The 23,970-nt window shown below is 50.6% G+C and overlaps 1 protein-coding gene across 3 annotated transcripts; it reads right to left on the bottom strand.

Moving 5' to 3' along the window:
- Nucleotides 1–1,311: 1,311 nt before the first annotated feature.
- On the bottom strand, nucleotides 1,312–23,357 carry UBA1 (ubiquitin like modifier activating enzyme 1). 3 transcript variants are annotated; one of them, XM_040265802.1, is made up of 26 exons: nucleotides 23,212–23,357; nucleotides 15,320–15,436; nucleotides 15,132–15,190; nucleotides 14,863–15,031; nucleotides 14,640–14,774; nucleotides 13,595–13,701; nucleotides 13,243–13,333; nucleotides 13,003–13,135; nucleotides 12,410–12,507; nucleotides 12,165–12,311; nucleotides 11,857–12,033; nucleotides 11,626–11,730; nucleotides 11,458–11,538; nucleotides 10,959–11,114; nucleotides 9,161–9,326; nucleotides 8,807–9,003; nucleotides 6,467–6,531; nucleotides 6,028–6,223; nucleotides 5,228–5,302; nucleotides 4,919–5,108; nucleotides 3,686–3,774; nucleotides 3,305–3,397; nucleotides 2,985–3,176; nucleotides 1,968–2,069; nucleotides 1,765–1,865; nucleotides 1,312–1,646 (listed from the first exon to the last, which is right to left on the bottom strand). In XM_040265802.1, exons 2-26 carry the CDS (start codon nucleotides 15,434–15,436, stop codon nucleotides 1,511–1,513), a joined length of 3,177 nt encoding a protein of 1,058 aa, XP_040121736.1. In that variant the 5' UTR covers nucleotides 23,212–23,357; the 3' UTR covers nucleotides 1,312–1,510. The 3 variants fall into 3 exon arrangements, with proteins under 3 accessions (XP_040121736.1, XP_040121735.1, XP_040121734.1); XM_040265801.1 differs by lacking the exon at nucleotides 23,212–23,357 and adding an exon at nucleotides 20,107–20,210; XM_040265800.1 differs by lacking the exon at nucleotides 23,212–23,357 and adding an exon at nucleotides 19,981–20,193.
- Between the last annotated feature and the right edge of the window lie 613 nt (nucleotides 23,358–23,970).

The following is a 23,970-nucleotide window of genomic DNA, read 5'->3' as shown; positions in this document are numbered from 1 at the left end:
GCAGAAAATCAAGTTCGTGTGCAAGCCTCAGACGCTGCAACAGTAAAAACAGTGGACAGAGGTGCAGAGTGTTTGGGGTACTCTAGAGCAGCAATAATGGACAAAGTAGTTGTAGTGGGAAAACCTCTCCACTTGACCTAGCCAGCCAGCATGACCAGTAAATGGATCCCAGAGGTAAAACACTTCAATCCCTAATGTCCTGGTGGAGAATGAAGGGAAGTATGGAAGGATGAGGTCACCCAAGCAGCAAAGGCCAAGAAAAGTAACCAGAGAGAGGTAGGCAACGGCATACGTTGTGCTTGGGGTCTGGAGCTGGTCCAGGAGGCAAAAGTTGTGTAGACAGGCTGTGATGGGTGTCAGGTCAAGTTCAGGCCAGGCTGTGCAATTCCCAATACTCAGGTTTGAGTGAAGGAATTTCTAAACGGAAAAAGTAAAAGTTGGAAGCCTGGCTAGGTGAAAGACAGTGGTTATGAATGGCAACCTCTGGCACCACGTGGCCAGTCAGACTGGTGCTTTCAATTGTCTGGTGTGCTCAGCCAAGACCTAAGAGTGTGGGAAGTTCTGCAGTCCTGGTAGGGTTTGTGGTGGGCCTCCTACTGCCTGCTCTAACCAATCAACAACCCACAGCCGGCTCTCACAGGTGGGAAGCCTCATGACAAGAAGCCCAGACCTGAGGGACAGGAAGAAGCTTTTCCTCCACAGATGTTCTCAGCCAAATATTTTCATTACAACTTCAAAGTATGCACAAACACTGGCATTCCTCAGTCCAGCAGAGCTGTTGAGCCCTCCCTTCAGCAGGGAAGTTGAACAAAGGGCACCACAGGCATTCCTGGCACTGGGAACCATGATGCTGAAGGCTTGTCCAGGGTCTGAGTGCTTTGATCCAGGTGGGAAGGGATCTTCCCCAAGGACATAAGCCACAGTGATCAAGCCCTGGCTGACTGGTTGCCATACGTTTTCCTTCACAGAGGAGGAACAAGGTTAGAGAAGTTAAAGGACTTGTTCAAACACTACTCTTTACTACCTCTCAAAATCAATAAGGCAGGGAGTTAGGAGCTAGAGACAGAGAAGGCTAATTTGAACCCAGCTCCAATGAAGTCACGGAGACCAAGATACCTGCTCTCTATGGCCTCACCCATGCTGCCACTTCTTCCTAAGCAGGAAGGACAGCGGGGAAGACATGGCAATTCCCACATTCTCTCTGCCTGGGATGCTGACAGCTGGCATGAGGCTGAACCCTTTGGGTTACCACATGAACTACACAGCTCCAGGAAATCCCTTCTTTCCCTGGAACCAGCAGGGTATGCCACATCTGGGTTAACAATTCTTTATTAGGAGTCAGGTTCCGAACAAGGTAGAAAGCAGTGGCAAGAGGAGTTCAGGTAGGGGGATGAGGAGGGGAACACCAAGCCTGGCTAGCTGGGCCACTGCCAGAGGTCAAATGGGAGCCCTGGGATGGAAGGGATCTGGAGAGGGGGTGCTGGGGTCAGTCTACAGGAGAGGACACAGATCAGCGGATGGTGTATCGTACATAGGGGACCTCAACGTCCTCGCCGCTCTCATCGTTACAGCACAGTTCAAGCACCAGTGCTCGCACATGGCGCCCAAGCTTTCGTTTCGACACACGGCTTACAATCTCGGTCATCCTGGGGATGAGGGAGCAGAGGGTCAGGAAGGCAAAAAGTAAGTGAGAAGGGGCAGGTAGCTGGGGGCAGTGAGCAGCAGTGGGACAGCTGCAAGTTGAGGCCCCACCACCCAACTCACGGCTGATCCAATCGTTCCTTGAGTTTGGCGGCTGGCATGAAGAAAGAGTAGAGCATAGACACACCCTGGGACAGCATAGTGATCTCCAACTTATGTTCTGTCTGGAAGAGGGGGAGGACAGCAGTGTCACAGGGGTGGACAGGCCAGTCAGTCACCTGCACACGCCACCCCCAGGTAGAGTGAGAGTCAGAAAGGGCTCTCACCTTGAAGTAGTCGAGGAACTGTTTGAGAGTCATCTCCTCACCGTTAGGCTGCAAACCCTGTACCTCAAAGCGATCCCACAACGTCCACTCTTGGTTATAGTACTGTGGGGAAAGTAGCAGTCTATGGGATGGGGGCCATCAGGGCACCAAACCCCATCAGTCTCCCCCTCATTCATGCAGACATGCTAAGTCAGACCACAAGCCTCTTTTGTCCAAAATATTCTTGTGGCTTTTGTCTGGCCTTGAGTAAGCAGTGAAACCCTGATGATAATTGAGACAAGGCTTTACATCATGGAATCGTATTCTCTTCTGCTCATTTCCTATCCCCTCATCTCTCCCACATTCTGCTCTAATGACTTCTTCTTCAAACAGGCCAGGCACACTTACCTCAGTACCCTTGCAGACACTGGTCCCTCTCTCTGGAATGCCCTTCTGGCAAGGCCTGGCCTGTCTTCTCACCTCCTCCAAGTCTGGACTCACATGTCACCTTCTCCTTAAGGCCATTCCTGACTATCCCACATTTAAAATTCTAGATCCATCCCCTTGCCCCCTGGTATTCCCAAGTTCTCCTTATCTTGTTCTTTTTTGGAGGTTCTAAAATCGTTTACTGTATTACTCTATTTCAGGAATATAACCTTAGCACCTGTAAGAGTACTTAGCACACAGTAGGTGCTCAATAAATATTTGAGTGCATAAATGAATGAAGCAAGTAAAAGCACTGAGCATAGTAAGCACTCAATAAATGTTGGGTGCTACTTTTGTGCAGTCATTAATCATAATCTAATATTCAAATATCTTTTCTGAGGGCTTCTACAGTCAGAATCAGACACCTACTTAACACATAGAAAGTACTTAAAAAAAACATGGTAAGTGAATAAATGAACAAGGGTACACACGAAGGAAAGAGGTACACATTGACAGAAACCCTCTCCTGGTGACAGGCTATGAAGCAAACTACAGCCAGCTCTACAGACAAACATCCCACCCACAAACCCACTTTCTAATGTAGACCCTCACCTGGTGACGAGGTGCTGCAAGGGGCTCGGAGAAGCCAAAAAAGGGCAGGGCCAAGTTAAGGAAACCATTCTTGTAGGAGTTGAGCTGCCGGTGCCCCTGTACCACCTTGTACAGCTCTAAACACACAAGGCCAACCACAGCTGCTGTGGTTGTGGCAATGGCTGGGATGATCTTTCCTGCAATCAGCTTGCTCTGTGAGGCAGCAAAGGATCAAGGAAGGTGGAAGTTAAGAGTAGAAGAGGCTGAGTCTAAAGAAGGGATGAAATGTGGGCAAATCCAGCCCGGGAGGGGGTGGAATGTTGGGTCTGGGTTTGCCCCACCTTGTGCCGGTCTGCAGGAGGAATGTCATAGTTCTCTGCCCGGAGATTGGATGCGGCCACGATGAAATCCATATGGAAGTTGGTGTCATCATCCTTTTAGGAGTGAGAGGTTAAGGGAGGAGGGTGGGGAGACAATAGGAGAGAATCAGAGGAAGAGGATTCCTGGTCTCTAGGGGCACAAGTATCCACTGCAATTACCTGCTGGGCTCTCAGATCACAAAGGCATGGCTGGGAACATCTATTCATTCAGGGCTGCGTAGCAGGCCCATGATCCAATCCCACAAAGGCCTGGGGCTGCCTCCCGATCCTTAGAAGCCTGTTCTGTTCAGCCCACCTATGCTTATCCCATCCCCACTGCCTGCTGGGGCCCCCACCCAGCACCTTCTCAAAGTCGATAGGGTACATCTTGAACCCAGGGAGCTTTTCGGGACTGGGCAGTGTGGCCTTGAGCTCTTCCAGACGGCTGTCATCTGCAGGGAGAGAGGGACACCATCAACGCTTTAGACCCAAGGCCAGGGTCTGAGGTAGAAACAAGGCGGGGCAAAAGGTGTTTAGGAAGACAAAGGATTTGAAAAGGAAAGACATCCTGGGAGAGACGAGGGACAATGGTAAGAAACAGTGCAGGACAACAGAGTACAAACCTGAAGAAGACTGGGGCAGGAAGGGTGCAGTGTGGAATATCAAGAGAGGCAAGAGAGACTAAAGAACCGAAACAAAGACATTAGGAGAAAGTGGGGATGGACAGATAAGGATGGGAGAGCAGTAGATCTCAGGGAGAATGATGCAGAGAGGTGGGGAGACATGGAGGATACAGGGGAAAAGGACAAGGGAAGATATACAGAGAGGAAGTTGGGAGAAGTATGCAGATGTGGTTAAGATGGGAGGACAGAAGATACAAAAAATTAGAGAATAGGGGCATATATAGAGGGTGAGATAGGTGAGAAGACTGTATACACCCTATATATACTCTACATACACTCTGTCTGCGTGTATATTACACACACACACACAATGTCTATACACATTTTACATGTAACTTGTGTATGTTTTATACATATACATGTGCATATATATGAGGAAAAAGATGAAGGAAATATGGGTGAAATGCAGAAGTAGAAAAAATATACAGAGAGGAACATGATGGGGTAGATATTTGGGAAGAAGATGGGAGACATGGGAAAAAATAAAAACAGCCACATTCATTCATCGTGTATGGCTGCTTTTGGGCTTCAACTGCAGAGATCATTAGCTGCAGACACTATATGGGCTAAAAGAGTCAACTGTTTGGCCCTTCACCCGATAAGAGAGCATGAGCTGGGGGAGAGAAATGGGGAACTGGGGTGGAAATATGAAGAAGGGGATGAGGAAAACTATGTGGAGGGTAACATCACAGAGAAGACACACACGGAGGAACATGGGGGTGAGAAGATGGGAGCAGATACCAAAGGAGCAAGACCACTGGTGGAAACCACACCTTCCAGATAAACAGATCAAGAAGGAAGTCTCAGGACAGGGTTGCACAGTAGTGCCGGGGCAGAGAACTGGTGAGGAGGCTGCACTGGGCAGAGGACCAGTGGGGCAGTAACTCCTGGCAGAGGGGCAAAATATCCTCACCCACAGAGGCATTGGCGCTCTGCAGCTCCTGGTCAGAGACGTGGATCTTGACTCCAGACTTGGGGGTGAACTCAGGGACCTGCACAGACTGTAGGAGCGTGGCCACAGCAGCTCGGTCCTGAGAGCCTGTCAGCCCGTAGGTCTGGGCGAACAGGTTGGCAGCAGCTATCACGTAGTCCAGATGAAGGGGCTGGGAGAAGGCAGGGCCCAGAAGGGTGAGCACGTCTGCCCTCACCTGGGGAGTCTCGGCCTCCTTCCCTCCCACCCACTCTCCACCTGACCCTAGGAGACCCCAAGGAGGAGACTTACGTTGCTGACATCAAAGGTGAGTGGGTGTGGACAGCGTTTGGGCCCAGACCAGAATGGAGCTCCTGAGCTTGTGAGCTAAAGAAGTGGAGAGATTTTTGAGGAGTAGGATCTAAAACTGGAGCCTCTCCAGCAATCCTGTACTTCTCCCCTGGCCCTTGGGTGTGCCCTATTCACTAGCCCTGGCTGGGCACGCATGGCAGGGGATAGAGTCAATCATGAACAACCCAGACAGTAAGGGTCCTGTGAACGGAAGTTCTGATGCCAGGGTGAACTAGGGGTGTTGCTGAAAGAACTCCTGGCACTCACTCTGTGCAAGACACAGCTTAACAAACTCTTATGAACTGCCAGGTACTGTACTGAGTTAATATTACCAAATACTAAGAAATCCTCACAAGAACCCTCATGAGGTAATTATTACCACCTCTACTTTACTGACAAGGAAACTGAAGTATAGAGAGAAGCTATGTGACTTGCCCAAGTACAAATGGTGCTTGGAGTTGAACCCCCACTGATTTCCTGAGCTCTTAACTCCAAGATTTCTCCTCTATGATCGCTATAGTCCTAGGAGGTGGCTGAGTCAGCCCACCCCACAGGTAAGGGAAACAAAAATGAAAGTCTCTTGCTGCAAGGAAAGGGGATGGCAAAAATAGGTCAAATTTAATCATTTTTCTGAGACTCCCCACACCTTGGGGCATATGCCACAGCTGGACTAATCCCCAGGAGGAGCCAGAGAACTCATAGCAGGCTCCCATTATGGAAAAAACGCATTCTGCCAAATGGACCTGGCAAGTGGGCATTACCTGATCAGGAGGGAAGTTGTGTAGCAGCTGCCGGATGTTGTTAGAGTACTGTGTGTGCCAGTGGTGGCAGGCCCAGGTCACACAGTCAGCCCAGGTCTGTGGCCGCTGCAGCACGAGACTGCGCTGCACAGCCTCCAGCACCTCCAGGGGTTGGGTGCCCGCCAGTCGCAAGGTCCGCTCCACAAACTTGGCATCTCTATCAGGAATTGGGGGGGTCAGAGGGGCAGGATTACATAGCGGCCTCAGGAGTGGGCTCCAAGGCAACCTCACTTTCTCCAGAGAAAGCTAATCCTGGCCGCCAATGGAATGAGGCCCAAGCCTCATTCACAGATTCATTTGAGAAGTGTGCCTGTGCTGAGTGTCACAGCAATGAGGAAAGCAGCCAGGATGCCTTGACTGGCGGGCAGGGGGTGGGCTGAGTGGACATTTGGTTACTTACGTGAGGTACTGGTTGACGTTTTCTGCCGGCTGCTTGAAGAGGCCTTCGAACTCATCTCTAGCCCACTACAGACAAACAGATTACAGGGGGCAATGGTGGACAAAACAGACTTCTGGAAGTGTTAGAAACACCATCAGTGAACAAATCCAATGGGAAGAACATAGCTGCTCTGGGACAAGGTAAGCCCCCCCAAACTTCCCCACTCCTCGACCCCCTAACACCTCAACTGAAAAACCAATGAACTTGACCTGGACAGTGGTTACACTAGTGAATGTGTGAAAAAAAAATTAAGATCTGTATACCTTACTTGAAATATGTCATGCCTCAAAAAAAAAAGTTCAGTTATGTATATATTAAAATTTAAAAATAAAAGAAAAAAGAAAATTCAGGCCAAACCGAAAAATAATTTCTATACAGGCCCTGAAGATTCAGCAGCAAACTGGACAGAGGCTCTGCCCTCTGAGGGGGTTTGGAGAACACAGATGTGAGATCTAGGTTCAAATCCAGCTGTTACATAGTATCTAACTTTGTGACTTCAGGAATACACTTAACCCTGTGGTGGTTCTGCTGCTAAGTCACTTCAGTCGTGTCCGACTCTGTGTGACCCCATAGACTGCAGCCCACCAGGCTTCTCCGTCCCTGGGATTCTCCAGGCAAGAACACTGGAGTGGGGTGCCATTTCCTTCTCCAATGCATGAAAGTGAAAAGTGAAAGTGAAGTCACTCAGTTGTGTCCCACTCTTAGTGATCCCATGGACTGCAGCCCACCAGGCTCCTCCGTACATGGGATTTTCCAGGCAAGAATAATGGAGTGGGTTGCCATTGCCTTCTTTCCCAAATAGATACTGTAACAGTCCTAAGTACCTCAGGGGTTGCATGTATGTATACATTTACAGTTTATTTAAAATAGCACCAGATACATAGTGAATGCTAAGTGCTTTACAGCAACCCTGTGAGGTATACACCACTGTCAACTCCATTTCATGAGACCGAGAAGCTAAGTCCAAGGTCACTTACTAGTGACCTAGTGACACTGCACAAATAGAAACACACTCAGCCTGGAACTAGAGGCGGGGAGGGAAAATGATGGAGGAGACATTTTTTTCCTCTCCCTATTTTGTTCGCATACCCCATACTTCAACTAAACATTGTGAATGGTCTGCTTTCAAAGACTGCAGTAAGAATCATCTGATAGCACAAAATCCTCAGGTTCTGATTGGAGGCATAGGTGCTGGGTAACCTAGATATATTCATTTTGTAAAAACTTCCAGGCAGATAGTATGTGCACTACTGTGTATTATATATGTATATGCATCATACCAATAAAATCATCCTGGAAAACCAGCTGTTAAACCCATTTGGAGCAATAGCAGGGGACACATGAATATGAACTGTTAAGAGACAAATAAGTAACCAGGAGAGACAGTAAGAATTACCACTAACTTAGTTCAATATGAAGGTGGTGTTTTGACTACATGCAGCAGTTCTCACCTGGGAGTGATTCTGCCCCCAGGGGACACCTGGCAATGTCTGAAGACATTTTTAGTTGTCACAAACAGAAGAGGGTGCCATTGGCATCTCGTGGATAGAAGCCAGTAATTGTGCTAAACATCCTATGGTGCTTAGGATGCCCCCATGACAAAGAAATATCGGGCCCCAACTGTCACCAGTGCTGAGGTTGAGACCCTGTTGTGTGGGAATACACTCCCTTTGAAGAAGTATAGGGAGTGAAGCATTGTGATGTCCGCAGTACACATGAATCGAAGAAAATGTGGCAAAACATTAACAAATGTTAAATCCAAGAGTATTTGAGTGTTCCTCGTACTATTTTTTGTATTTTGTTTAAATGTTGAAAATTTTCCCAAAAGAGAGAAATAAATGGATCATTCTAGCAATATAGGCTGCAATCTACACATTCCATGGAATTCTCCAGGCCAGAATACTGGAGTGGGTAGCCTTTCCCTTCTCCAGGGGATCTTCCCAACCCAGGGATAGAACCCAGGTCTCCCGCATTGCAGGCAGATTCTTTACCAGCTGAGCCACAAGGGAAGCCCAAGAATACTGGAGTGGGTAGCCTATCCCTTTTCCAGCAGATCTTCTTGACCCAGGAATCGAACCAGGATCTCCTGCACTGCAGGTGAATTCTTTACCAACTGATCTATCAGGGAAGCCCTAAATGTTGAAAATTTTCCCAAAAAAGAGAGAAAAAGAAGTGGATCATTCTAGCAATCTAGGCTACAAGATTCCGGGAAGAGAGATAGGTTTAGAGAAAAAGCAGAGGGGCTGGTAGCCATGAGGCCAGAGTGCCTGCTCCCTCCTCTCTCCCACCAATGCTGATCACCTGCAGGGTGTGCTCGATGGCATTCGGGAAGTTCTTCAGCGTGCAGATGGGGATGGACTTTTCAGGCGGGTCCTGGCTGGAGCTGTAAGATTCTGTTAGGAAGGGGATCACCACCTGCACGTTGCCCTTGGTGCCCAGTGTGCCCGACTCCAGCAGTGGCTTACGGTAGTACACGCAGCGGCGGTCCATGTACATGCCTGGGGGTGGGGTCACAACATAATGTGAGTGGCAAGACGGAACATTAGGAGGCAGGAAGACAGACACCTCCAAAACATACACACACACACACGTGCACACGCATACATGTAACTTGGCAACTTGGCCCCTGACCTCCTCACCCGCCTCCAAACTCACGGGCATCCACATTATCCAGGGCATTGGTTACACCATCCAGGTTTTGGAAGAAATCATCATCATAGATGCGCTCAGTGTCAGGACCTACACGGTTCTGGTGGCTTGTCACTCGGATATGAGGATTCATCTGGCGCACAGCTGCAGCAGCTGTGTCAGACTTTAATTTCTAGGGGGGGTGAGAGTGGGAATGGGGGAACAAAACTGTTATTCATGTGTGCAACCAGAGAACCTCTACAGAGCTGTCCTCCTGAAGGCTGACATATTTAATGCTGCAAAGAACTAGGCCCTGAGTTTAGGAAGCTCTCTGGTTTGGCAGGAGACAGTTCATGACAGTACCACAGGGCTAGGGCAGGGACTGATACGCCAGGGGTTCGGTGGAAAGGGAAGCAGTGGACAGGCATAGATTGGAGACAACAGGCCAGCCTTCTGTCCTTCTGCCTACCCAACATCCACTGTTTTTTCAGGTAATGGCACCTAGGCTGGGGAACATTCCCCCCAAACAAAACAATCTTAGCATACAGACAAGAAGTTCAAATCAGGTCATATACTTCCTCTGCTGAAAACCCTCCCTTGCTCCCACCTCCACCGAAGGTAAGATGACTTGGTCCCCATTTCCTCCAGCTTATCTCCTACTCCCCTCCCACCTCAGGATCTTTGCCTGAGTGGTTGAGGAACTCTACTTCCTCACGTCCTCCAAGTTGGCAGAGATGAGCCCTTCCACATATCAAAATTGCAAACTGATCTCCCTGGCCTGCCCACTTGCCTCATCTTGCTGTTGCTCTTTCCTCTGCACAGCATTTACCAAGAACGCTGAGTATAAATTTTATTACTGTACTGTGTTTACTCTTTACTCTCTGTCCCCACTCCACCAAATCTTTGTTTCCTTGGTGTACTGCAAGTACCTACAAGAGCACCTACATGGATAACTACTTGGTGAATAAATGAACAAAAGGGGAGTCAATCCTGGCCAGGCAATGATGCTGTTACCCACAGAAGGCCTACTAGCTAGATCCCTGTATAACCTAGCTTCTATCTGTGCAGAGTACAGTGAACCTAGCACAAGTGCTCTCCTAGGAAAGAGGCCTCCTGGCCAGGTTGGGCCTTGGCTGCAGTCTGGAAACCTGGATTTCAAGAGTTCTTACCATTCTCCACCTGGTAAAGGCTGCTCACTGTGCCTGGGCTGCTTATGCAAACCCTATGGTTTAGGCCAAACTCCTGCTCTCCTTTTGGAGTCTGCAATTTGGGGATGTTTCCAGAAGAGGGAGCCTACATGACCAGCCCACAGTAAAATCCTTGGGTACTATGTCTCTTACAAGCTTCCCTGACTGGCAACATTTCACATGTGTTGTTACAACTTGCTACTAGGGGAATTACAGGTTTCCTGTGCAACTCCACTGGGAGAGAGTCTTGGAAACTTGTGCATGGTCTCCCCCAGACTTCACCCCATGAGCCAACTTCTCTTTGCTGATTTTGTTATGCATTCTTTCACTGGAATAAATCATAGCCCTGAGTATGACTATATGCTGAGTCCTGTGAGTCCCCCTAGTGATTCACTACACTTGGGACCCCCAACACAGTCCCAACCAGCATTCATAAGAGGTCAAGGAAAAAAACAGGAGATGAAAAACGGTGGATTCAATGGAAGGGTGCTCAGCTTTCATTGAATGAGTGACAGAAACTGAGGGAGAGCTGAAGGAAAGAAAAAGGCAGTAAAGCCCCCTTTCTAGGAAGAATGGGAACAAAAGACAAGACGAAAACAAGATGACAAAGTACCACCTCCGCCCCCCATCACACTCACAGTGACATCCCAGGGCCGGAACAGAAACTGTCTGTTCAAATTTGACTTCTCAATGGTGTCCATGTCTGTGACAACAATTTCTCCATCTTCTGCACAGCCCAGCCCAATCATGGCAAAGTTCTTGAGCAGTTCACAGCCAATGGCCCCTGCGCCCACCTAGAAGACAACCAAGGAGAGACACAGAGTGTCTGGGTCAGGGTGATGCAGGTCAGCGTGAAGTCATTCATCACTCTGTCCTCTCACTCCCCAGAAGACGGCAAGAGAGGGGTGTCTAGTGCCACAGCTGTGAAAATAACCTAGCCACCTGAGGGTGGAGGCACGGGGCGGGGGGGGAACAGGACATACTAAGCTTTCCCAAGATTAAAAAAGAAAAGGCAAAAGTCATGTGGTACAGATACAAGAACCAAAAGACACTCCCTCAGGTGGCAAGAGACACCATTAACAGGTAGCCAGAGGCCAGGGGATATGAAGGAAGCACGTGTCCCAGCGGATCACTCACCAGGAAGTACTTCTGCTTGCCTAACCTCTCCTGCAGGTCGGAGCCAAATACAGCCACCTGCCCATCATAACGGTTCTGGCGCTGAGGAACGCAAACGGAGAAAGGTCAGAGAGCAGCCTCACCAGAAATGCCCCCTATGTCACCTACCCCAGGGCCCTACTCACATACCGGGAGGCACTTGTCCTCTGTGAGGGCCTCTTTGTCCTCAGGGAGACACTCGAGGGCATCAAAGTATAGCCACTGCATGATGGGCATAAACTTCCCAGAGCAAGCCTGGAGAATGGGCAGGAGAGAGGAAGTAGTCAGTGCTTACCTGGGGCCTCATGCAGATGGGACAAGTGATAGAGGCAGGGAGGCGCCTGGCCTACGCCAACCCTGGCCTTTTCCACCTATGCTGACCTTCATGACCTCCTGGGCAGCAAGGCCCCCAATGAAGGCATTTATGGGAGCCAGGTCCCCAGCAGCCACATATGCTAGCTTCCGGATGAGGTCCTCATCCAGGCTGTCCTGCTGCACTGCAGGCAGGGATCGAGTATTCACAGCCTGGGCTATGGTCACCAGCTCTGCTGCATCCTCCTAGTGGGGCCAAAGGAACCAAGAGCATGCCTGTTAGGTCACTGTGTTGGGGGTGAGAGGTGTAGGGAGAGAGGCAGAATGGGCCTGCAGTGCCAAGGTCATCTACCCTGGCTTGGCTCACCCACACCCACCTCATTGTGGGGCCGAGGGGACCGACCATGCTGAGCACAGAAATGGTGCAGGGCCTGGAAGCCAATGTGTAGCTGGGCAGGGCGGGAATACTTGGCGAAGTCTGTCATCACAAAGTCAGGCTCTGCTAGAGAGGCTGGCAAGGATTTCTGTGGGAAGCAGGGCATCAGAAAAAAAAAATCAGAAGAATTGAGAACCGTGAGATGCCCAGCCCCAGCCCCCACAGCCCACTGCCCCTCACACTCACAAAGCTGATCTTCTTGGGTACTTTGACCTGGCTAACGATGCCTCCGCGGATATAGTCAGAGAAGCTAGAGGTGTCACAGATGCTAAAGGTGTAAGGACCTAGGGTAGACAGGGAAACTGTCAGGATACCCACTCTCCCTAAAACCTACAACCACCTACAAGATGAGGGAAAATCCATTCCTGACCCAGCTCAGACATCAGGAGTAATCTCCTCTCCATCCTGAGTTCTACTCGAACTTCAGAAACCATCTCCCCTCTACCCCAGACCGAGCGCCCATGGGACCCCATGTCTCTGACCCCAAGTCTACAACGGAAGACGTTCTCTGCTCCCTGTCTGAATCAGCTCAGACACAAGTGGATCCTCTGATCTTTGTTCAAACACCAGAGACCTTGCCTCCCCTCAGTGCAGCTATCAGGGGCCTATTCTACGAACAGCTCAAACACAAGACAGCATTTCCCTCCCACACCCTGCTGGGCAGACCTTAGGAGACTCTACCTCTGGTTCAACCCAGACACCCAGGATATGTCTCCCCTCACAAAGAGCCCAGGGAAACGCCTCCTATCTCCCCTGGTTCCCCCCTGGCCCTAGCTCACCCAGGACTTTGATTTCCATGGGCTGACTTCCATTGAGTTCAATCATGCCCTGTACTTCCGAAAAGGAGACGAAGTCGCCACTCTCAAAGCCATGTCGGGCCTCATCCAGACAGGTAACCACACCGGGGTTGTCCTGGTTGAAGGAGGAGGACCTCAGAGGCAGGTTCAGGGTACTGGGAGCAGACAGGAAGGCCTGTGACCGCCCATCCGGCTGCCAGGACCCAAGGCTGGCCTCCTCACCTTGGTGACCATAGAAACCATAGCACTGAGCGGCTGCTCCCCATTGGAATCAGTGAGGATCATTTCCTCTCCAAAATCACAGAAGAGCTGCCTGTAGAGGGAGGCAACAGGGCTGATGCCCGAGTCCCACGCGCACTGAGACTGCACGTGTCCCTCAAGATGCAGCGAGTATTTGCTGAGCAAATTCAACCCATCACTGCTGGGAATCAGACTGTGCTCATGCTACGTGGGGGCAAGGTAAACACACAGCATCCAAAACCCAAAGGCCTAGGGCGGGTGAGGGTAGTCAGAGCTTGGGGGTCTTTTCTTGGGCAAGGCAGGGGTCGGGGTGGAAAAGGGCAGGGGCACTCACCCAAACAGGCCCCGGGTGTCTGCCACCACCAGCTTGATGCCATGGCTGTGACAGAACTCACCTACCCGCAGCTGGTCCTCCAGGGGGCTGTTAGTGAGGACCACCACCTGTGGAGAGGTGGAAGCTCAGGCGAGGGCCCAGCACCAGGGTGAAGGGTAAAGGGAGCGATCATGGAGGAAGGCTGGTAGGTGGGCTCACGGGGTCCTTAAGGCTTTGCTGGTTCAGCTCTCTGTCACAAATACAAAGTATCTACCACGTATCAGATTCAGCCCAAGCAAAACTCAATGAAAGGAAATGTGAATCCCTAGACTATGGCAGGCAAGGTAAAGAGGCAACTAGGAGGACAGAGTCTGGATAACAGCTGACTCCTTCATTTGCCAACACCCACTGCTGCCTGTTTACAGCCCTGCCATGCCCTAGGAGACACAGAAGTAAAACTTTGTCCTCAGCCAAAGTCTGAGCTCACTCCTACCACACCCACTTGCTCCCAATTCTTAAAACACCTGCTCAGCCATGGGTCTCTGCTGAAAGCCTACCCATTCCCATCAGGGTGAGCTCCCATGGCTACAGCAGGGTTCAGCAGCAGTGTCCTGGCTCGCAGGGACACCCTGGGGCAGAATTTCAGCTCCCACAACTCCTCTTTCTGGCCCAGAGTTTTTATTTAACCAACAACCAGCTGCTAGTCCATAGCCCTCAGAAAACCTTTATCAAGTCAGCATTACTACCATTCCCATGTCTGCAGACAGACAAAGGCAGAACAGGAGACTCCATGACCAGCCCGACGTATGCAAGTACAATGAGAGACTCGTGCCAAGGCAGTTTGGCTCCAGTCTGTGCACATAACCACTATGCCTTCCCGTCTGCTGGCTCACATATTCCTCCTAAAGAGGCAGGCCCAGGGTCTAAAGCCTGCTCGCATTCCCTCGCTGCAGCCTTAGCGTGAAACCTGACACACAGGCTAGCCCATTAAATGTTTATCAAAAGAATAAACCAGAGGTGGGCTCTGAGAGAACTGAGCAGGAGGCCAGATGATGGCCCATGGTACCTGGAAGTCACTGAGAAAGTCCTCCACAAGGGGCCCGGTGTAGGCACTGACAGGCACGTAGCTGTTGAGCTCAGCGAGACGGGGCTGGGAGACCTCAGCTCGGTTTTTTCCTATGTCTTCTTCCCGCAGGTAGAACTGCAAAGGAGAGTGTAGGAAGAAGTGAACTGGCTGTGTAGCCCAGAGGGCTGGGGCCTTGGCAAAGAAGGGGGATGGTAAGAGGAACCTGGGAGGAGAGGTCGGCCCACTGGGCAGTGCCCTGGTCATGCAGGGTGACAGCCTTGACCCCACCAAGGATGATGTTCTTGGCAATCTCCACGCCCAGGCCCCGAAGGCCTGATACCAGTACGCTGGAGGTCTGGAGCCGCTTCATTGCCTCATGGCCCAACACATACCTGCCAGGTTAGAGGGTGTCACAGGTCAGGGTCACACCCTCCTGACCCTATCCACTCAGAGCCCCCTCCCACCTCACAGTCCAACTTCGGCCCCACTCACAGCTGCCGGGAGTAAAGGCCTTCATCTATGTCTGCGTCACTGCCATTTTTCGCCATTCCCTAGAAATGGAGAGGAAGACTAGGTTCAGGGAGATGTGCAGGAGGAGGGACGGGACAGACAGGACACGTATACAGCAGACGTTCCCACCCACCACCCCACCTGCCAGTCTCTAGGAAGAACACACTCACGTTAGTTGGCACCGAGGGCACTTCGGACAATATGGAGTGGGCAGGGGAACAGTTAGAACCCGGCTTTGGATCAGGCCCGGACACGCGACGTTTCTTGGACAGCGGCGAGCTGGACATCTGGAGGGCATAAAAGAAATCAGAAGTGAGCCTGGGGCGTGGGGGTGTTCCTGCTGGTTAGTGATGAGCAGGGGGGGAAAAGGAAGATGTAAGGGCTAATATCCCCATTTTACAGAAAAGGAGACAGGTACAGAGAGGTGAGGTGACTTTCCCAGGCTCACATAGCTGTCAGAGCTAAGATGTGAACCCAGGTGATCTGGCTTGCAATCCATGCTGCTGACCACCAGGCCATTCGCTTTTCTCCCCAGCCCAGCATAATGAGGGATAGACTCCAATTCTGTGGGGAGAAAGGAGTGACAAGAATGTACTTGTGGGTGAGTCAGAGGAAGGATGTAGCTTCAGGTCAGACCTTGCCACTCCTCAACAGATATCATTTAACCCTTATGGGCTTGGTTTCCTTGCCTGGAAAACACAGGTGAGAATATCACTTACCTACCCCATGGAGTTGTTGAAGTAATGATATAACACAGACCAGAGAGCCTGACATGGAGCAGGGAGGGAGGCAATAGCAAGGAGCCATTCTCCTCCCCCTTAATCCCAACGACAGGGGTTAGAGAGGGACATGTGACTTGGACATCCACCAGGGTGGCATGATGGCAGGAGATATTATGCTGAGAACTCAGCTCCCAGAGGGGTTCGAGAAGAGTTTCACAAAGTCCAACCCCCTCCCCACCACCTCCAGCTCCAGGAGGGGAAAACAACCAGAGCCAATAAAAGAAGTTGCAGAGAGAAAGAGAGAGGAAATACACACTTCCCAAGCCTTGTCCCTGTGTGGAGTCCTTTAAACAGATCAACAATGATACATGAATATTTATTAGGAGTCCTCCCTGTGCCAAATATCAAACTAAGCACTTTATGAGCTATGCCTCACTTTGTCCTCAGGGCACCTCTGTGGGGTTTGGACTACTATCAGTAAGACTGCGGCTCAACTCACACTGGAAGAAAAAAATCCACTCAGGGACTTTGGAGACTTGACCGAGATCCCCACAAAGAGAGTGGCCAAGCTGGAATCATACTAGGACCTGCTGACCCTGGAAGCCCAGGCTGCCTCCTAACCTTATGGTGTTTCATCCACTCAATGGTCCTGACCCTGCGAGGCAGGGCTGAGTGTCCTTGCCAGACAAATGGAAAAACCTGAGCTCATGAGGACTAGGTCCCAGAGACAGAATAATGCAGCCTGCTGTGAAAGTGAGATCTTGGAGCGAGGGGGTGACTGGACCCAGAGGCTGGAGATGACAGGACTCTGAATCATTTCCCCTCACCCCCAATGTACCTCTAAGCCTCTGTTCTCCTACACTGAGCCTTTTCTGACACCCAATCACACCAAGTACCTCCACTGTACCTAAGAGGCCACTTTGGCACTTGTCACATGCTAGCACTAAGCAAGATAACAAGAGCACCCTAACATCTACTAGAAGCTTACTGCCAATCAATCTCTGGATAAGGGGCTTTGTCTAGTTCTAACAATGCTCACAAACCAAATAACCTTATACCTATGCCACAAATAAGAAAACAAGGGCTCAGAAAACTCCAGTCACTTGCCCAGCATCACCCAGCTGCTGCTAGACTGTTTACCAAACATCTCCTGGGGGAACAGAGTCAGGACCCAGCTTGGGGCACAATCCACATGGCTGACAGATGAGAGGTGAGGGAGGGGTACCCAGGAGGCTGGCTACGGTCCAAGGTACCCAGCTGAACTGCTGGGAATGCCAAGAACCAACTTAGGTAGAAGAAGCTTGGTGAGTTAGTTGGGAGACCAAGGCAAATTCCATTTTCCATGACTGACTTCCTGAGACAGAGTAGGGAGCTCATTTCCTTTGAGCCCCATTTTCTACCCCCCCCCCATTCCCCCCCTGCAAAGCAGGGACAAATGGAAATACCCTCAAGGGGCTGCTGCTGCTGCTGCTAAGTCACTTCAGTCGTGACCGACTCTGTGCAACCCCATAGATGGCAGCCCACCAGGCTCCTCCTAGGGAGGTTAAAAAAGTCAAAGTCTGTGGTCAGAACTCAGCGACTTAAGCTCCTCCCCAGACATCTCCAGAGAGGCCTCCATTATTTAGTTATCTCCTTGCCTTGCCACTGATTTGGTTGTTGAGCACACACCATTTCCCTGCACCTGAAATTAGAAATGGTCCAGGGTCAGAGAGATCTCTGCTCTCTAGACTTTGACATCTGGATCCCTAGGGCTGGCAGTGAGGGTCTAAGCAGGTTTCAGCAGATGGTCTGAGAGAGGACTTCAATTGCAGAGATTGGGAACAGGCCAGTCTCAGGGCAAGCAGAAAGGGGTCTGGGGCAGAAACCCCAGAGCAGATCTAAAGATCCTCCACCCCAAATATAAAATCAATACCTTTTCTCTCTCAACACATGCTCAGGCTCCAATTAGGACACACATACTACCAAATGTTCAGCAAACCTGAACGAGGACTCAGAGAGCTTCAGAGCTTGCCTGAGATCTCCAGACTGCTGATTTTGAAGCCTGAGCATTCTCTACCACCCAAATCAGAGACGGTTTGAGGTAGGAGCCCTGGAACAGGCTTGAGAGCAGGCAGCCACAGTGTCAAGACATCAGCACGGGGAGAAGGTAGGACACAGGATGCTGGGGCCTGTCAAGCCCCCTAAGAAGGATTAACTGAGAAATCCCTAGGAATATAAAAGAGAAGCATCAGGAAGCGGTTGCCTGAGCCTCTGGAGGGTCAGAGGGAGAAGGAAAGGGGATGTTAGAAGTCCAGGGGCGGGGGGGGGGGCGCGGCCGGGGGTGGTGTGTTGTGGACAGCCAGGATGTGACTAGGCAAGGTTGTTAAGACTCAAATCCGGGTCTTTAGAAAAGGAGCTTTCAGGAAAGGGCGGGGAAATTGCATTTGAGGCCCCAGTGGCTACACAGGGAATGGATGGGGGATTCTGGGGCCCAAGGAGGTTTCAAGAAGATGATGGGGTCTGGGGGCAGGGGTGCTCTCCATCAGGAGGATGCTGGGGCCCTGGGGGTCTACACTGGTGGCAGAGGGAAATCTCTGACCAAAATTAACAGGGACTTGCAGGGGAAAAGGTGTCTCTGACCTTGATGTCAGAGATCCAGGAGGCTACAAGGGTGGATGCTGAGGGTGGGGTTGTGGAGGGATTTCTAATGGAGCAACAAGGCCTCGTGTTGATCTCTGATTGGTACATGCTAGGTACTGTAACTGCTCTGAGTGGAAAGAGGTTGAGCCCAGACACTTCTGGCCCTAAAGATTTCAGTAAGCAGGGTTTCTCTGACCAATTATGTGGAAGCCCATGGAGGCTCTGAGAGTCGGTGCTGAGGAGGGATTTTCTACTCTGATGGAGAACAAATGGACCTGTTGTGGGAAGGGACAACTGACCATGATGTTGGGGTCCAATGAAGCTGAAACCCTGAATGAAGATGCTGGGATCCTGGAAGGCTTTGAGGGCAGATTCTGAGGCCTGATGCAACGTTAAGCAATCTGTGAGAGAAGCTAGAACCCTGGTTGGCTTTTGAAGGCAGAGGTTGAGTAAAGGGTGGGATTTGAGAGGCAAGTCTCTGATGCAAGGGGCTAGGAGCCAATAGGGTCTGCAAGGGCAGAAGCTGGCAGAGAGATCTCTGATGGAAGATTATGTGTCCAAGCAATGCCTCCCTGGTGTCTGATCCCCTGGGAAACTCTTAGGGAAGATACTGGGGGTTAGGAGTGTCCGATGGGGGAGATGTTGAGGCCCTCAAAGGATAGTCTCTAAAGAGAATACTGGGACCACAAGAAAAAAGGAGGCACTCAAAATAAAGGAAGTCTTTAAGGACAGATTCTAGGAATGAAAGCAGTCTCTAAAGGTGAATGCTGAAGTGGATCTCTGAATAGAAATGCTGGCCCAGAAGGGTTTCAGAGGGAAGATGCTAGAGCCAAGGTGGGTTGGGAGACCTCTGGTATGTGGAGGAGTGGTCTCTGACATGGAGGCCAAGCACAAATTGCCTTTTACAGGGTCTAGACTCCTTGAAAGCTCTAAGGGCAGACTGTGTGTGTGTGCCTATGCGTGTGGAGGGTGGTTCTGAAAGAAGATGCTAGAGAAGGTTAAATGAAACCAAATGGACCCTTCCTGAGGTTTGGCCCCTTTTGGAAGCTGCGAGGACAAATTCTGAGGAAACGAAGGGTGAATGAAGAAAGATTCTGGGGGTAGGTCTTTAATGACATACACCGGTAGGAGGCTTTGACCAGGAATGTCGATCCCGTTTAAGTCTCCATTGCTGACTGGGGGAAGTTCCGATCTGCCATGCAAGACGCAGGACAGGGCCAGGTCCCTGATTAGGAATGCTGACTGAGTCTCTAATAGCAGATTCTGGAGGTCTGAGCCTAAGGTCAGATTTTGGAGCCGGAGAGACAGGGCTGGTCCCAGATGGGGAATATCGGCCCCGCCCAAAATGGACCACCTACTTCTCCTCAACGATCCCTCCGTCCAAGTCATCACCACCTGCCCCGACATCACCTTGGCCCAGCACCGGCCCAACACCATCCAATCCCGAAACCCCTGCCCAGGCCAAGGCGCTGAGAAAGGCCGTTTGTTACCAATGCCGGTTCCCCGGGTCGCGCCGCCGCCAACTCCTCTAGGAGCCGAAGCCAAGCCCGGCCGCCACCCTCCTCCTCCTTCTCCTCCTCCTCCTCCTCCCCGCCGCCTGGGCCGCCTAGAATCACCGCCGCCGACTTCTCCTCCCGCGTCGTAGTGGTTCTGCTCGCTCCTGCCACCTCCTTCACCTCCGCCGTCGCTAACACAAGATGGCGGCCGCGGAGCCTGAGGCCGGAACAAAACCTTGGGCCCCACCCCCCAGAAACCCGGATGTACGCAGGCCGCGCCCATTCATGAATCATGTATGATGGTCCCCGTTTGTAACTCATTCGAAGGGGAATACCACCATCTGGTGGCTACTCTGGCAGTAACTAGGCAAACAGGTAAAAGACATAGAGGGCACGCCCGCCAAACGAATGAATACATTGTTACAGCCAGGCTACCACAGAAACCAAGAAAGGCCACCAAAGACACACTTCCTGATCGTGAATTATGCATGAAGCCGGGTGGCTGGTTGACTAACACCCCGCAACCAGAAAGCCAATGTTAAAATATGGAAGCCACACCCCAATGCTCATGAATAATGAATAATCTTGCTGCAGCCTGGAAGCCAAGGAGACTGAGGCCACATCTCATGAATAATGCATAAGGTGGGCAAGGACAAAAGAGACAGGTCCGCCCACTGCTGCATCTAATACCCTGTAAACAGAGAAATAGGGCTAACACAAGAAAACACTCTCACCTGGCTCATGAATAATGAATAATGATACTGCAGCAGCCCAACCTGGAAACTCAAGAGAGGTCAAGAAAGGTCCCACCCAGTTACTGATGAATTATGCATGAGGCTGGATGGATAGAAATACTCCAGCCAGCCCTGCCCAGCAAGTAAGGATTATTGTATTCCAGCCGAGGCAACGTGGTCACCGCTTCCTGCTCATGAATAATGAAAGATGCTGCAGAGCCGCAGGGGAAACCCAGGGGGAAGTGGAGCTGCCTCCTCCCCACCATTAACTAAAAGCACGTGAACCAGAACTGCTTTGGTCCACCCAAATCCAGGTTTACTACCTGCGTTTGGCAGTTGCCTGTTTCTACAACCGTAAAATGGGGGCAGTAGTAGAACCCACCTACATCATAAAGGCAAAATGTGTCACTATGAAAACCAGAGAGTATAAACTATGAAATGAACGCAGAGCAGTGCTGGCACAGAGCACTGTTACATTTTTAAAGTATTATATATTACTGTAAAGGTAACATGTAAATATAATATTTTGTATTGATATAAAATTAGTTATGGGTGAGGGTATACCCAGACACCAGAGAAACCCCCAACTTGGGGCATTATATAAAAAATAATGCCTTGAAACACCCTTCCAGATTTACACTGTAAAACAGAGCACCAAGGCCACCAATGTTCATTAAATAGGTAGCACAGACTACCAGGTCACCAGAGACACAACTATATACCAAAGCCCCAGGCACACAATAAACACCCACTACATTTCTATTTAATAATAATAGATCACATTAACCGATCGCCTGCTATGTGGTGGTTCCTTTGGTGAGTCCTTTCCATGCGTTGTGCCACTAGTCTCAGGAATGCAGAGCAGGGAATCACTTCCTTCAGGTCTCAGGTCAAAGGAGACCTCCTGAGTTATCAAATCCTCACAAAAAATCACTTCCACCCATCGATGACTAGCTTTGTGACCTGGCACCAGACAGTTCTCTGGGCCACTGTATCCCCACCCATAAAATGAGAACAATAGTAACCTACCTTGTGATGAAGTTTAAATGAATAAACATGTAGAAAGGGCTCAGAACAGTGCCTGGCCACCTGGTGCTATATGACTAACAGTAGTAGTAGAAGTACCAGCGAATTGGGTGGGTGGGAGAGAGACATGGTATTTAAGACTACAGACTCTCGAACTAGACTAACTGGATTTCAATCCTGGCTCAGCCACTCACTAACTGTGAGTAACCTTAGGCAAATTACTTAGCCTCCTGGTGTCCCAGTTTCCTCACCTATAAAGTGGAATGATAATAACCTACCTCCCAGGGTTGTTGTGGGGATTAAATGGTCTAATAAAGCTGCTAAATGAGTGCAAACTAACCTGATCACCACTATGCTCAGACTCATTTTTTCAAGTTCACAGATCTGCCGAAGATCACACAGCTGGCAAGGATAGATGTGACTTGAATCTAGAGTCTTTGTTGATAATCTGGGATTATCGGGCCGCAAAGAATGAACAATGCGCCAGGCCTCATCCCTTCGTGAGACGCAAAACTTTTAAATCCTGAAACCTCTTAAGGAAAAGCTAACAGCGGATCGTGCCGATGAAGCCCTAAAAGCTACGCCCCTCATGAATTATGCACAATACCCCTAGACAACCCACAGAAAACTCAGGCCGCTACTCACTTTTACGCTTTATCAGTGTGATCTAAATTTGCCCGGCAGACTGGAAGGCGCCCCTTTCAGCACGCCCCTTAAGCACAATGAACCGCTCCCTTGTGAATAATTCACAAGCTGATACTTCCAACGAACCAGGTGCGAAAAGGGCCAAAATGGTCTTCCTCAACAGCTCATCTCCTCATGCATAGCGAATAAAGCCATGGCAAAGGAAAGCCGGTGACACTCTGTCCCCTCGGAAGAGCCTAGCACGCTAGGCTCCAGCGGCCCTTCTACAGCCTGGGTTGGGGGCTCCTCTTCCTAAAACAACATGTGGGCCTCAGTGTGTCCTGTCTCTCAGCCTTTAGTACCCAAGCGCGGTGAGACATCATAATAGAAGCAGAGGTCACAAAGGCCATTAGATACCTCCACACGCCACGTCGGTCCCGCCTGTTCCCACCGTCATCAGGACCCTTCCTGAATCAAGCCCTTCCCAAATTCCGCCTTGAGTTCAGGAACCTCAAACTTTGCCTCTCCCCTTGGGAAGCACACCAAATCCTACCTCATGGACAAGAGTATTCATACACGGATCCTCAGGGTCGCCCCAAACATCCCCCTAAACCCAGTCTCTAAGGGGTATAAACCCTGCCTCCGAGGGACGCTCGGAAAACAGACTTCAAAGTCCCACCCCGGAGTCCCTAACGCCACTTGCGTCCCCTCAAAAACAGCCACCTCTAAATGCCACACCGGGCTCAGAGCTCCCAAATATGCCCCTTCGAGGATCCCAGAAATTGAGCCCCCTCCTTCGAATGCTGTTCGGGGGACTGGGGGGAACCTTCATCCAGCTCACCCCCTGTGCCGGGCGGAAGCCTCGCCTTCCTGCTGGAGATGAGCCGAAGCCACGGGGCAACGGAAGAGCAAATCACCTCAGGCGTAGAAGAAGAACCAGAGTTTGCGCTGAGCTCAGAAGCGCGGGGCCTTGGAGGGGGGCCCCCGGTTTGGGACGTACCACAGATGCTAAGCTAGAGGGGAGCCCTCCCCTGATCCTGCGCTCTTGGAGCCCGTGTCAGACCTAGACACCCCTATGAGTTGTGGTACTTCCCAAACGCGCGAGGCATGCTGGGGGTCGTAGTCCAGTTGGGCCGGTGCCTGGTGCACGTGGTGGGCAGGAGCACCCAGGGTACTGGAAAATGTGAACCTGGGCTGTGGAATTCCGGGAGCTGTACTCTGGGGGGTGGGGTGGGTAGGAAAAGGAATCAGAACATGGAAATAACTCCAAATGGAAAGGCACGTTGATCCTACAGATGGAAAAGCTGAGGCTCAGGTGACCAAAGGAGTTCATTCATTTGACACATAGAGCTCAAGCTGTGGGCCAGGTGCTAGGCATCTTCCTTGCCCTCAGGGAGCTGACAGACTAGAGAGACAGCCCATAAATGTAAAAATTTTATCTAATAAAATGTATCAATATTTGTAAATGTTACATAATAACTAGTATCAATATGTAAATAATTTACATCTGTAGGGAATTCCCTGGCAGTTAGGACTCTGTGCTCTCACTGCCCAAGGCTCAGGGCAATCACTGATGGGTCAACTAAGATCCCACAAGACA

The sequence above is a fragment of the Oryx dammah genome, unplaced genomic scaffold, assembly GCF_014754425.2.
Source record: "Oryx dammah isolate SB20612 unplaced genomic scaffold, SCBI_Odam_1.1 HiC_scaffold_23, whole genome shotgun sequence".
NCBI lineage: Eukaryota > Metazoa > Chordata > Mammalia > Artiodactyla > Bovidae > Oryx > Oryx dammah.
Note: the sequence above shows the minus strand (reverse complement) of the source record. Positions and strands in the feature narration are given on the sequence as shown.